General features: G+C 43.3%; 1 protein-coding gene across 2 annotated transcripts in view; it reads left to right on the top strand.

Annotated features, from left to right (window-relative positions):
- Window positions 1-227: 227 nt before the first annotated feature.
- Window positions 228-14,946, top strand: part of TMEM123 (transmembrane protein 123) — a 42,784-nt gene continuing 28,065 nt past the window's right edge. The window contains exons 1-2 of one of the 2 annotated variants that reach the window (XM_075919297.2): window positions 235-530; window positions 13,508-13,561. In XM_075919297.2, coding sequence (XP_075775412.1) covers window positions 449-530; window positions 13,508-13,561 — 136 coding nt within the window. In that variant the 5' untranslated portion in view covers window positions 235-448. Of the gene's footprint in view, window positions 531-13,507; window positions 13,562-14,946 lie in introns of both variants that reach the window. The other variant, XM_075919298.2, reaches the window with a different exon arrangement.

Genomic DNA, 14,946 nt, shown 5'->3' with positions numbered 1-14,946 from the left:
CTGGGATCCCTAAGGCAGCCGGGGCGGGCAGGGCCGGGGGGACAAAGTGCCCCCACGGAAGGCGCGCAGCACATGGTGGCGGCAGCCACAGGCGGCCTCTCTCCCACGCTCCGCCCCACCACACAGGCCGGGGCGCGCCGCTCCCTGCAGCGGGGCGAGGGAACCGCTAGAGCAGAGCAGCGCAGCGCAGCGCAGCTTCCTCCTGCTGCAAAGGAAACCGCCGCCACAGCTTGTCCCGCCCAGCCTGGCTGCGCCCCGCCACCCCCGCCCGCTCCACCACGTGAGCTGCCTGTGCTGGGCCCCGCTCCGCCGCCCGCCCCGCAGAGAGGCGCGGACTGGAGGTGAGGAGGGCGCAGCCGGGTAGTGCCTAGGTAGCAGCCGCGCCCGGCCCCTGCCTCCTGCGCTGGGGGTGGCAGACACGGGACAGATCCCTCTTCCTCCCGGGACCATGGGACTCTCCGCTGGGGCGGGCAGCCCCTTGCGCGCTGCGGCGCTGCTGCTGCTCGCTGTCGCCTGTTTCTCCGCCTCCGGTAAGTCCGCGCCGCGGGTCGTGGTGCGCCCCGAAGAGGCCTTGCCCTACGTGCCTGCACCTTGCCCCCAGTGGGGACCCGAACCGGCCCCGGACAGGCGCTCCACGTGGGTGAAGGGCCCCTGGCAGATCTAACTAGAGGGGGCGAGCTAGCCTTGCGTTAGCTCAGTTTTCTCAGCCTTTTTGATACTGCTGTGCACAGGCTTGCTGCTTTCCTTTACTGTGCCAGGGATGCCACGGGCTGGGGCCAGTCCACGGACAGATGGCTGAGGCAACTAACTCCTTGCCTTTCCTATGCAGGACTGTTCCCTACGCGGTGGCTGTCACGTTAGCTGTTGGGGTAGTACTGGGTTGAGATCCCAGTTTAAAACTGCCTTTTAATTCGAGGGACTGAGTGAGCTTGGTGAGATGTAAATCCAGCTTTTATGAAAGCGGCGAGGAGTCCTGTGGCACAAGACTCCTCGCTGCTTTTGCAGATTCAGACTAACGCGGCTACCCCTCTGATACTTGACATCTTTTATGAGAGTCCCGGAAGCCACGGGTCAGGCAGCAGGTTTATAACATCATGGTTCCGTGTAGTACAGCTATACTCTAGAGCATTCATGAGTTTCGTTTTGTACTGGGGATTTTTAAGAGAAGGGATCAAATACCGCTATAGCAGAAATGTGTTGTGCCTTTCATAGACGTGTGATAAAGATGCTTTTCACCCTTCCAGGATGATCTAATCCAGAGGTTCTCAAACTGTGGGTCACAGGACCCAAAGTGAGTTGTGATCCTGTTGTAATGGAGTCTCCAGGGCTGGTGTTAAGACATGTTGGGGCCCTACCGGTGGGGGTCAAAGTCCAAGCCTGAGCCTCACCACTCCGGCTGAAACCAAAGTCTGGGGGCTTTAGCCCTGGTTGGTGGGGCTCAGGTTACAGGCCCTTTACTAGCTACTGAAACTCTTGGAGGTTCAGCTTCTGCCACTCTGAGCAGGACAGCAGGGCTCAGGTTTTGGCTTTGGTCCCATCTCCAGGGGTCATGTAGTAATTTTTGTTGTCAGAAAGGAGCATGGTGCAATGAAATCTGAGAATCTCAATCTACTGTTATCCATAGAAGGCTACTTTATGTGAAAATCACACTTTGTAATCAGGATATGGTTTTACAGTGTGCAGAAAGGTTTATGATCTGCATTTACTAAGCAATGGTTTTGTATTTATTGGATCAATTGTGCACATCTTGTCCACTCTGTAAATGATGACATGCCAAGCTATGTCCCAATATAATTTTACTGCTTTATGAAAGGACTCAGGGAGTGGACCAGGTGCGCCTTTATCCTCGGACAAATGCTTGCTATAGATGGCTTGGCCAAAATACAAAGTCCAAGAATCTATTGTGCACACTTCCAAAACAATCCTAATTTCAAACACACAGATTACCATTGGCTTTATCGTGTTTACTGTTTGGTTACATTGTAAACTTGTTTCCTAATAAAATCTGAACTATAGCACTGAGATGATTTCTGCAATCTAAGAACCTAACATGTTTACTCTGACCTGCAAGATGTCTAAGGTAGGAATTGGAATTGGAATAAAATATCATTAGCTTTTGGGTCAGCGAAGAAAAAAATCCCAGAAAACCAAACCAAAAATTACTGTATTAGAGAAACTAGTCACCTATCTGTTTAAAGGTATCCAAGAAAAGAAAATGGGTTTTGATGTATAAAAAGGCCCAAAGTGTGTTTGCTTTACAATGGAAATCCAGGTCATACCTTCTCAGTTTTACTTGAGGATCCTGTAGATCAGTGATTTCCAATAAGAGCGGGGTACAGGCTCTGCAGGGGATGGGGGAGTAGAATTTTCTCACAGAACCCTTAGTTTCACTTCACGGAACCTCAGAGTTCTGCAGAACATTATTTGGGAAACACTGCTGTAGAAGACTAGTAGATTTTGATTTCACAGATACCAAGGAAGTGAAACATGATTGATTAAAAAACACTTCTCCTCTTAATTGTACTTAGGACCTTTCCAGATTTACAGTCATAAATAACATGTCAAGAACTGTGAAATCTGGTCTCCTCCCATGAAATCTGCTTTTTTGTGTGCTTTTACCGTTTACCAGGGACCATAAAATCTTGCAGGTAGGCTGTGGGCTAGGGCCTCGCCCTCCCTCCCACCAGTGAGGAGCCTGTGCTGGTGCTACAGCCCCACAACCCACCCCCTCTCCCCGAGAAAACCACTCACCTGGAGGTTTTTTCTGCTGCTCCCATTGGCCAGAATCATGGTCTGCGTTGAGGGGGCTGAGCCGTGGACAAAATAGTTCAGGCCTACTGCCCTATACTGTACTGGTTTCCTAGGGGAGACCAGTGTTTCTCTAACTGGGGTTCCTGACCCAAAAGGGAGTTTCAGGAGGATCACAAGGTTATTTTAGGGATGGTTGAAGTATTGACATCCTTCAGAGCTGGGCAGCTGCAGAGCAATGGCTGTTCGCCAGGCATTCAGCTCTGAAGGCAATGCCCCATCAGCAGCAGCTCAGAAGTAAGAGTAGCAATACTGCAACCCTCCCTATAATTACCTTGCAATGCTCCTCCCTTCCCCCCACCCAACTCCTTTTTGGGTCAAAACCCCTACAATGCAACACCATAACATTTCAGATTTAAATAGATGAAATCATTTTATTTATTATTTTTAAAATCCTGTGACACTGAAATCGACCAAAATGGACTTTGATTTATTAGACATTTGAAGCAACTACATCTTAACCGAAACCAAACAGAAAGTTTCAAACAGTATAAGTAGAGCCCTACCAAATTAAAAGTGAGATCATTAATAAAAGAATCAACTTCTAAACTTTTCAATTTATAGCTGAAAGTTCCCAATCGTACCTGTGATTCCTCTAAAGGAGACCTCCAAAAAAAGGGAAGACTAGACTTGATATTTTTGATGATTCTACAGAGAAAAAAAACCCCTTTCTTTCCCTTAAAAAAGTCCTGGTAAATCTTGTACATAGCATGAAACAACTCCGCTGTTTATTTTTTTATTCACCTTTGAATTTCACTATCCACTCTTTCCCTCAACAAAGAAAAGGACTGATAGATAGAGCCCTGCACAGATTGAGAGGTCTACCCGTGGATGCAGCTATCCATGGATAGATATTGGAATCTGCAGAGAGGAGCATGGTTCCCTCATGCCCGAGAGCCAGCGCTCCACACTAGCAGTTTCTTCGGGCAGTGTGGCTGCACCGCCCCCACCCGTGGCATCTCCTGTCTGGGGTCATACAGCCCTGCTAGCTGGAAGCGGTGCAGCTGCACTTCAGGGAGTAGCTGCTGGTGTAGGGCACTGGCTTCTGGGTGCAATGGGACCACACGCCTCTTGCTGGTCATACTAACTCTTTGGAGTAGAACTCTGTGGCTCCTGATGTCTGTCTGCAGATATCCTCATCCATGGGTGGACATTTCAAGCCACGCAGAACTCTACTGATAGATCTGGGCACAAATAGAAAGAGAAGATACTTGTATATGGCGTTAGTACAACCAAAACCATAGTTGATAGAATCAACAGGAACAGTGGAACAAGGCATAGATCAAGCTCCTTCTAATGAAATCATTTAGGGACCTGTCAGAGAAGGAGAAGCAGGGGTCATAACACTCCTGGCCAGTTGTGTAAGAAGATCCCTAGCTGAAGATCAGTAAATGTACTAAGGCAGCACTACATTTATGGCAAGACTGTGGTTATCTACTACTGTTGTGAGTTTGTAAGGAAGGGCCCCTTTTTGTCACGCATTGCTCTGGTGCTTTTGATGATTAGGAATGTTAAATGCATGTAGTCTATAGCATTAACCTATAAGCTTTTGCTTATAGGTTAATTGGTTAAGCAACTACACTATTACATCCCTAATGATGCTGTCTCTTTCTAGTGGCTGATCCCTGTAAGTATATAGATTCCCCTCTGACATCAGATGAGCTATTTAACTCAAGTGGTGAAGGCACCAAATTCAATTCACACTGATAATCCTATGAAAACAATCTTGCCACAAGGATGGCTGTAAAAAGCTAGACCAATAGAATGCCAGAAGAAAATGCCTTCAAGGAGTCCTACACAAAACACAACAATTTTGTTTAAATTACCAAAATAATATACAAATAAAGCAACCTGATATCAGAAACTAAAGTGCAATTTTACTTAGCCTAGCAATCTTGAATTGTGTCTCATGTTGTAGATACACAATTTAGGGATGTAATAGTGTAGTCAGTTAACCAATTATCTGATAAGCTAAAGCCCCAGGCAGGGGCTGTTGCCACCCTGCACTGCTGCCTCTGTTTCAGAGGCAGCAGCTCAGGGCGACAGGCAGTCAGTCTATGAGGGGAGCTGTTTTTAAACCGTCTCTGCTTGTGGACCAGCTTCCACCTGGCACCCCGTGCAGAGTGGCAAGGGACTCCTCGGGAGTGGAGCCGGAGTGCACTGGCTGCCAACCCTGCCCCCAGGGACTATAGAATAGTCGACTAACCGATAAGAATTCATGAAGTTATGCGACTATTCAATTAACCGATATTTAACATCCCTAACACAATAAGTTTGTACAGTGAATTTACTCTGGCAAAATTGCAATGGAAAATAAAATTAAAAAAAACAGGGGGAGGGATGTGACAGCTTTAAAATCTCATTTTCAGTAGAAAATTCTTTCTTGCTTAAAAATGCTCTTCTCATGAAATATATGCTATATCCTGTCTATTGTCTTGTTTAATGCGTTATGATCCTGTCATACAATGAAACACTGCAGGAGGTCCTGTTTTATGTAAGGAACAGCATGGCTAGTCTTTGTAAACAAATACAGCACCCTGGTAAGCAAGCAGACTGGTAAATATTGGTTAAATGTTGTGCGAAGATAGTTCTGCTTTTATTATCTGTATTTTCCATGCACTGTAAAGTAGCATTTTCAATAAATGTGATATATATGAACTGTGCTTAACTGACTGTGTAGAAAAATAAGCATTTAGAGCCTGATCAATAGAAAGTTTCAGATTGCTTCAGTGAGCTTCTGATCAGGCCATTAATAATATGGTGATAAAATTACAAGTTCTATTCCAAGTTGAATAACTTCATTAGGGACAGTGTCAACTTGAAGGCATATTGATTGAGGGATTTTGAATAAGTAAGTTTAAAACACTTCCAGTTGCTTAGGGTATGTCTACACTACCCCGCTAGTTCGAACTAGCGGGGTAATGTATGCATACCGAACTTGCTAATGAATCCCGGGATTTGAATTTCCCGGGCTTCATTAGCATAAAGCCGGCGCCGCCATTTTTAAAAGCCAGCTAGTGCGAACCCCGTGCACGCGCCTACACGCGGCACGGGCTAGATAGTTCGAACTACGTAGCCATTCCGAACTATCCTCGTTCCACGAGGAGTACAGATAGTTCGGAATGGCTACGTAGTTCGAACTATCTAGCCTGTGCCACGTGTAGCCGCGCGGCACGGGGTTCTCACTAGCCGGCTTTTAAAAATGGCGGCGCCGGCTTTATGCTAATGAAGCCCGGGAAATTCAAATCCCGGGCTTCATTAGCAAGTTCGGTATGCATACATTACCCCGCTAGTTCGAACTAGCGGGGTAGTGTAGACATACCCTTATAGAGTATCCTGTAAATATTCTGATTTTTGAAAATGTAAATTCTGTTAAAAATGTTGAGGGTTTTTCTGTTCCCCTGTTGATATTTTTCATTTCAGCAAGGATGAAAATTATTCACTCATTGACAGTACATGAGAAAGTGTGAAACTATCATAAGAATGTTGTCAAATACACAAAGTAAACAAACTAGGAGAAAATAGAGGCTGCGTCTACACTGGCATGATTTAGCACAAGTACTTTTAACGGAAAAGTTTTTCCGTTAAAAGTATTTGCGCAAGACAGCGTCTATATTGGCATGTGCCTTTGCGCAAAAGATTTGCTTTTGCGCAAAAGCATCCATGCCAGTGTAGACGCTTTCTTGCACAAGAAAGCTCCAATGGCCATTTTAGCTATCCAGCTTTCTTGGCAAGAAATTAACATTGCTGTCTACACTGGCCTCTTGCGCAAGAATACTTGCACAAGAGGGCTTATCCCTGAGCGGGAGAGTCAGAGTATTTGCGCAAGTAGCACTGATTCTGTACATTACAACGTCAGTGTTCTTGCGCAAATACTCGCGGCTGTTGTAAACAGGCGGCAAGATTTTGCGCAAAAGTAGCTGCTTTTGTGCAAAATCTTGCCAATGTAGACACAGACAGAGAGAAATAGGTGTTATAACAATAGTGGATACAGAATTTTCAGACCAAAGCGTGATTCCAAGTTAATGGTGTCTCTTTAGCCTGCTATTAAGATTATGCATGTTCATCAAATATTTAAGAGAGAAAACTTAATTAGAAAATGATGGTTAAGAAATAAAAAATCAGTTCACAAATGTTTGAAATCCCGGAGATTGAGTTACAGTTACATTTAAAACCAAAGTGGAAATGCAGAGTTAAGGAATATCAGACAAAACTTTACTCTGTGTTGTATCCTTACCCACCCTATATCCACAGACAGGGTAACCAGATGTTGACACATTATAAATGTTCAACATAGACAATGCCAGCTACTTACCCCTACTGTGTCCCTACATGCTATGTTTGACATATGGACATGTTCGCTTGCTCATGAGTTGCTGACACCAAGCCCAGTGATCACTTCTCAACTTGCGAGCCCATGACCCCAGAGTAGTCATGACTACCTTCCCTGTCTTTATCTCTAGATGGGAGCGAGGAAGCAGTTCCTCCCAATGTTTTTAAATATAAGAACCGTCATGCTGAGTCAGACCAATGGTCTATCTAGCCCAGTATCTTCTCTTCTGACAGTGGCTAGTGCCAGGTGCTTCTGAGGGAATGAATACAAAAAGGCAATTACCTAGTGATCCATCCTCTGATATCCACTCCCAGTATCTGGCAAACAGAGGCTAGGGACTCCCAGAGCATGAGCTTGCATCATTGACCATCTTGATTAATAGCCATTGATGGATCTCTCCTTCATTAGCTAATCTAGTTCTTTTTAAAATTCTGTAGTAGTTTTGGCCTACACAAGATTGACAGTGTATTGTGAAGAAGTACTTCCTTTAGTTTGTTTCAAACCTGCTGCTTATTAATTTCATTGTGAAACTCCTGGTTCTCGTGTTAGGTGAAGGAGTGAATAACACTTCATTACTTAGTTTCTCTACACCAATCAAGATTTTATAGGCCTGTATCACATCTCCTCTTATTATCTTTTCTTCAAAGCTGAAAAGTCCCAATCTCTTTTCATATAGAAGCTGTTCCATACACCTAATCTTTTTTTTGTCCTTCTCTGTACCTTTTCCAATTCTAATACAGGTTGAACCTTTGTGGTCCAGGACTCTCTGGTCTAGCAATATCCATGGTCCGGAAGAACTATGAATGTTGCTGGACTAAAGAGCCCCTGCACAGAGGTTGCTGGCAGCTTGGAGCAGAGCCAGCCGGTGGGGCCAGCGGGAGTAGAGTTCACATATGGCAGAGCTGGAAATCCGGCAGAGCCTCTTCCCTGGTCCAGAAAACTCCCTTGTCCGGGACCAGTCAGGACCCAAGGGAGCCAGACCAGGGAGGTCCAACCTTTATATCTTTTTTCTGAAGTCATTCTTGATAGACTTTGGAGCATCAAGATCCTTGTATTCTGAGTTATGTCGGTAGAAGTTGAGTGACTCAGGGCTGAATCTAACCTACCTTGTCCTTTTTCTCTCCTAACAAATGCTTTAGTTTTGGTACAGTTAGATTAGGACTCTGATGAAAACTAATCTCATCCTCACTGTCCATAATGTGAGATTATATATAGTGCCAGCTCTATACAACACTTGGATTACTCCTAACCACTCAGGCCCTGATCATGCAAACACTTCCACAAAATGTTTAATTCTCCGATCTCAAGCACTGATTAGTGATCTGCAGCGAAAAGGAGTACCTATTATAGCCCCGGGGCAGAGCTTTTAACTCACTGTCATCTGTAGCAGCTCATGCTTGTAACTCTGGAAGCCTGAAGTTCTGTCCCCCAGGGTCAGCCAAGATAGCAGCCATCACTATCTTTTGAATCCAGACGTTCCTGAATATGTAGAATAAAACATATTATACGTTTTGCTCCTCTTTGTTTTATGCAAATGACAGAAATATGCATATCTCAGTACTTTTTGCCCAACAAACAATTCTGTTGCATTTTGTTCCATCAACCAGAGCCCAAGGTACATCAGAATTAATGGAGGTTGTTCATAACTGTGAAATGTTTGTAACTCTGAACAACACATTATGGTTGTTCTTTTAAAATTTTACAATTGAACATTGAATTGATGCAACTTTGAAACTTTGCTATGCAGAAGAAATACATCCTAATTTAAACGAAACAAGCACAAAAACTATTTCCTTACTTTTTCAAATCTTTTTTTATTCCCCTCCCCTTTTTTTAGTGGTTTGTTTAACTCAGTACTGTACAGTATTTGCTTATGTGTGGTATTTCTCTGTGTTGGTGGCATGCTTCTGGTTCCAAATGAGGTGTATGGTTGATTAGTCAGTTCAAAAATCTGGTGTTTATAACTCTAAGGTTCTGTTGTGTAAGGGAAGGATATTAGGGTTGCTGGGAGTCCCTAAAATGGAGGTAAATAGAAGGTTGACACACAGGTAGCTTGTGGTAGGGATGGAAGAATGCAAGCACCTGGTTTTGTGCTGCGAGCTTAGCCCACAGAAGCAAGAAAGTGCACTACCCTCTAGTTATGCGTAAGTTTAACACACATGAAGATTTTCCTATTCATATACTCTCTCACTCAATTTCATCAGGACATTCATAGAAATAACTATTGGAAATGACTCAAGGACCATTTTCACATAAAATTACAACAACTGATTGATTCTGTGTGTATGAAAGTATGTTTCTGGTCTACTTGAGTTAATTTGTATCAGATATTTGATACTATGTGTGGTATAGGCCACAAGAGTTTTAAGGAGATGGAAATAATTCATAGTGACAGACACCATCTTATGTCTGCACAGGAAACATTCTATCCTTTACACTAGGCCCACTTGATACAGCTGATCCACCTCAGCAGAGCAGACCACAAACACTCATGTTTTCAGATGTATTTACAGATGATACTAGCACAAAAAATAGTCCATAATATTGCTGATATATCAGATAATAAATACACGTTTTCATGAGTAAAAACGGATCCTTGTGCCAAATACAAAGAGCATGTATATAAATGTCATCACTAGAACTTATAAATTGTGGCTATTTCATTAACTGAGACACAAACAAGGGATCTGAAAGTTTACACGGTTAACTGATGAGCCTGGGTTCATCAGTTAACATGCACAGCTACATGCAGCCTTCCCCCCCCCCCCCACATGTGTAACCATATAACCGCTGTTTTTTTCAGCTGTTACATGATTACATAATTCACTGCATTTTAACATTTCTAACACAAACTATTGCAATAAATTAACTTCTAACAGAATTAAAATCTATTCTTTGGATTGCAATGAAAACTAGCTTTATAACACCCCATCCTCTTACACTCTTGAGTCTGAGTAAGTACTGCAGGATTGGGTCCTTTCTAGAAAATATATTTTAACTCTGCTCCCATGTTGCTGTGAAGATAACCAGTCTGGTACATTTCATTGTTATTGTAAACAAGTATTCTTCCCATTTCTTCAGTATATAAATGTTGAGCACTAGTGCACTCTGCATGGGAACCTGAGCTTTAAAATACAGTGGGAACTAGTTCACCTCACTAATTTGCAAGCCTGATCATTCTGAGATCTTTACTGGGAAATAAGAGTGGATGTTTCTGTGACGGTTTGGATCACAGAAGTTCCCTGGGGATTGTCACCTGGTGAGCTGATCAAGCCACTGAACCTGCCTTCCTGTCATCTGGGGCTTTCCACCATCCTATCCTGGTGGGCCAGAAGCTCTGGTCTCCCCCAGCCAAGATACAGAGTTGGGGTTACTGTCCTCCTACAGAGCTACACAGACATTTAACCAGCTCATCTCTTAGAGGACCCAGCTATAAGGCTACTGATAGCATCCAGGTAACCAATCCCCAAAAGACACCAAAACACCAAATAAATCCATCTTACACTGTGTAAAAATTGTTTTAAAAAGAAAGCTCATGAAAATGTTTGTTCCCTTTAACAATGAAAGAGAGAGATGCACAGTGGTTGCTTCCCTCATACGTAACAATTATTTACACTGGTCTTTATAACAAACAAAAATGTTTTTATTAAATATAAAAAGTAGGATTTAAGTGATTGCAAGTAAAAACACAGATCAAAGTAAGTTACTAAGTTAAAATAAACAAAAGAGGGCAGCTAATTCTAATGAACTAAGAAATACACATTCTGACCCTAAACAGTTGTTCTTATCTGCAGGGCCAGCTGACTGGGGGAGGGACAAAAGGTGCAGTTGCCCTGGGGCCTGGTGATTCAAAGGGGCCCAGGACTTCCAGCTGCTATCACTGCCACAGTAGTAGCTGCCAGAACCCCAGGCTCTTTAAATCGTGGCTGGAGCGCCGGGCTGAGGGGCATGATCTAGGAAGTGCTGAGGGCTGGCTGCCTCCAGTCCCGCTCCTTCTGACCTAGGCTGTGTCTCTTCCAAGAATGCAGAGCCACTCCATTCCTATATTGCCTGGAAGCTGTCAGCTCTCCTGGCCTCAGGCCAGAGTTGATCTTTTTTTTACCTGGGCTAAGAACACTCTTTTACCTGGGCTAAGAACACTCTTTTGCTACAGTCTTTCCAGGTCTCTTCATATATATCCTCTTACAGAGGGCAAGGCAGTTTCAAAGGCCAACTGAAAACAAAGGATAGATTGCTTTCCATTCCTTAAATAGACTCCACCACTACCACCCACCACCAGGACTAGATTCAAGATGGATTCCAGGGCCATGTGGAATGATCACATGTGTTTCTAGAACCAACCACAGTTTGGGTTTTCAGGACAAACAAGACCATTCACAATAGGGATGTAAAATTTAGGTGGTTAACTGGTTAAACAGTATGTTTAACCAATTAAAGGTGAGCGTGGAGAGAAGCTCCCCGCTGTGAACAAGGCCAGTGGTGAACCTCACAGGGCTGGAGCATCCCCCTCCCTGTGGCCATCAGGGAGCTGCTCCAGATCCTATTGGTTAACTGGAACAGGTAAGCCTCACCCATTAAGGTTAACCATTCACATCCCTAATTCACAGCTTCTTGGTTCGAGTACTGAGCCATTAAGTTCCTAAACTATCACTAATGACCTTCATTAGCACATTTAGATTTAAAAACAGAGTTACGCTTCATATTTCTAACTTAACATACAAGAATGTTACATGCACAAACAGGATAGACTCACTCAGCAAATTGTAACTTTAAAAATATGGTACATGAGATATTAGCATAAAACTTTTGAGTTATGCATGTTCATATTCATAAGCCAGTTTTCATAAAGCATGCGGGGTGTGACAGCTTCATTATTAAAGCTTCTGTCTGAAGTAAATTACAGCAGGGTTTTAAAGTTGGGTCGCAGGCCTGTCCAGGTAAGCTCCTGGCAGGCCGCAAGAGGCTTTGTTTATCTAAGTCCATAGGCACTAGGGATGTTATATTTAAATTAATCAACTAGAATTTCCGTCGACTACTCAATTAGTCGATAAGGGGGCACTCACTATCCCGTTGTGCCTCTGCCTTTGAAATGTAAAAGTCACCTGCTCCTGTGCCTCAGCTCTCGTACGTTTCAAAGGGAGAGGCACAACAGTAGGGACATCTCTGCCTCCCCTGCCCCCATGGAGACGGTGCAGGGGGGAACTAGCTTTTAAGATGGCCCTCCCCAGTACCGGCTCCTGCTTCCCCACCAGTCGCTTACATCCCTATTAGGCAGAGAGTCTCGCAGCTTCCATTTGACTAGAAATAGGCTCTGTGCATATGGACACTTAGACACTTTGTTTATCTCACGGCCCATCAACGGCCCATGACCTAACTTTGAAACCTCCTGGATTACAGAACATTGGCTTGTATTTTATTGTGTATTGGTGTATATAATTAGCACGAAGCAATGCTTGTTAGAGCAATAAACAACAGTACATTTTGCAATGTAGGATCATTGATCTCTTCCATTGTGTTTGTTTTCATGGTAAGTCACAAAAATCAGTAACCACCACAAGTCACTTGTGCAAACTCAGCAGTTTGTATTATGTGCATATGTGTTTTCTCTCCCCTTGTAACAGTTGCATGTACGTAGACCATATTCTAGCACTAGGCTGACCCTGTGAAGTTAAAGGGAACTGAAACCTTGTGTGGGTGTTCTCATTCAGAGCTGGTTTCAGTAGCTTAATACTCTTTAGGATTCAATTTATACCTATCTCATAGAGCTGGAAGGGACCTTGAGAGGTCATTGAGTCTAGTCCCCTGCCCTCACAGCAGGACCAAGTACCATCCCTGAAAGATTTGCCCCAGATCCCTAAATGGCCCCCTCAAGGGTTGAGCTTTCAGCCCTGAGTTTAGGAGGCCAGTGCTCAAACCACTGAGCTATCCTTCTTCCAGCATTAGCGTTATAATATTACAGTAAACTTCTGATAATCTGGCACCTTTGGGACCCAGGGAGTGCCAGATTATCGAATATGCTGGAGTATCAGGAGGTACTCCAGAAGGGGGGCTGTGAGGGGTCTGGGGGGAGAGGGCTCAGTGGGGAACAGCGCGGCGTGGGGCAAGCCCTCCGCCGTTTTGCAGGGAGGTGGGTGAAGCCCCACACAGCTGCCGGCGACAGGCCAGCTGGGGCTGCAGGTATCAGCAGTGACTTGGAGAAGCGGCAAGGCAGAGCAGCTGGGGTGATGCCGGGTTGGTCCCGCAGCGCCACTCCTCACCCCCCTTCTTGGCGCCCAGCAGCACCCCAATATTATCTTTACCATTATTATCTATTTTGAAAATCAGAGTCAAATAGCTAACACACAATTTTTCCTTTTTCCCCCAAAGAAAACACCACAACAACCAAGTTCTCCCCATCTAGTCCAAAATCTTCAACGCCAGGTAAGCCTCTGGTTGAGGGAAAAACAGGTCCTGCGACTTCTACAAGAATTTCCTAAGACAAAAAAGAACATTAGAGATTCCAGATGTACTAGATAATTAGTATAATGCAGCCAACCCCCGCTTCTTTCATGGATCCTGGAGCAGCAGCATGCAGAGTACTGAGAAAATACAGTGGGGTGGAAAAATTAGGAAGAGGAATAAAATATGAAAACGTGATCATTTAAAGAAGTGGTTCTTAACTTTAATACATCCTGCACCCCTTTGGTTCTCAAAATATGTTCTCGCTTATTAAATATTTAATTATTTAATTTAATTATTTATTTCATTTAATTTTATGTAATTAAATATTAAATTAACATATGTTCAACTTATTAAAAATTGTTGAAGTAGGTCAGTTTTAAACCTAAGATATATCATGAAAATATGGCACGTCTCGCACCCCTAGAAAGGGCATCTTGCACCCCCAGGTGTGCATGCACCCCCGGTTAAGAACCACTGATTTAAAGCAAGGTGTCTATAGCTACAGACTTCCCATAGTGCACAATTAAAAGGAAAATGCAAACATGCAATTGGCAGGGTCATTCACATTGGCTGATGAGGGAAGGCATCCCCTCTTAATGAAGGTATGGGTGAAAATAACTAGTTCCCAATTTCAATTTGATTTTTAAATTGAAAATAAAATGGAATAGTGGCTCTGTTCCAGGTATTGTGCAGCTATGGCTGGATCTCCAAGAGAACATTAAAGGCTACATGTTGTCTATAGGCACAGCTCCGAGCAATGGGTGGTAGGGTAGATTGATTTAAATCAATGATTTAATTACTGATTTTAATTATTTGTACTTTTGTTTTCTGAACAAAGGTTGATTCTCATTACTCGGTGACCATGAATACATGTTGATTTACAAATAAATATATTCTACTAAATGTGGTGCTTCTTTTTGCTAACCGGAAAGATACACTGTATCTGCATGTATTTAGTTAAGCAGTTATATAGCTTATCTTACATTTATTCAGATTCTTAATTTTTACATTTTTAATACATAAAAATTGTGAATGATTAATTTTTTATTTACTAGATTAATTTTTTACTTGTGAGTGTGTCTGGCTATTTGAATGGAAACTCAAATTCAGTTAAATATATACAGGTGCATTTTAATTTTATTTAATAAAATTATCTTAAGTGGTGGCAGCATAAGAAAAAAATTCAAAACATGTTTTGCATTTAATACAAATTAATTTATTAAATAAAATATTATCTGAGGCTAATGAATTGATAGATTGTTCTTGCACAAGAACACTGACGTTCTAATGTGTGAAATCCGTGCTTCTTGCGCAAGAACTATGATGCTCCCGCTCAGGAAAAAGCCCTCCTGTGCAACTGTTCT

This window comes from Pelodiscus sinensis, chromosome 1, assembly GCF_052426305.1.
Source record: "Pelodiscus sinensis isolate ZL-2025 chromosome 1, ASM5242630v1, whole genome shotgun sequence".
NCBI classification, from domain to species: Eukaryota; Metazoa; Chordata; order Testudines; family Trionychidae; genus Pelodiscus; species Pelodiscus sinensis.
Note: the sequence above shows the minus strand (reverse complement) of the source record. Positions and strands in the feature narration are given on the sequence as shown.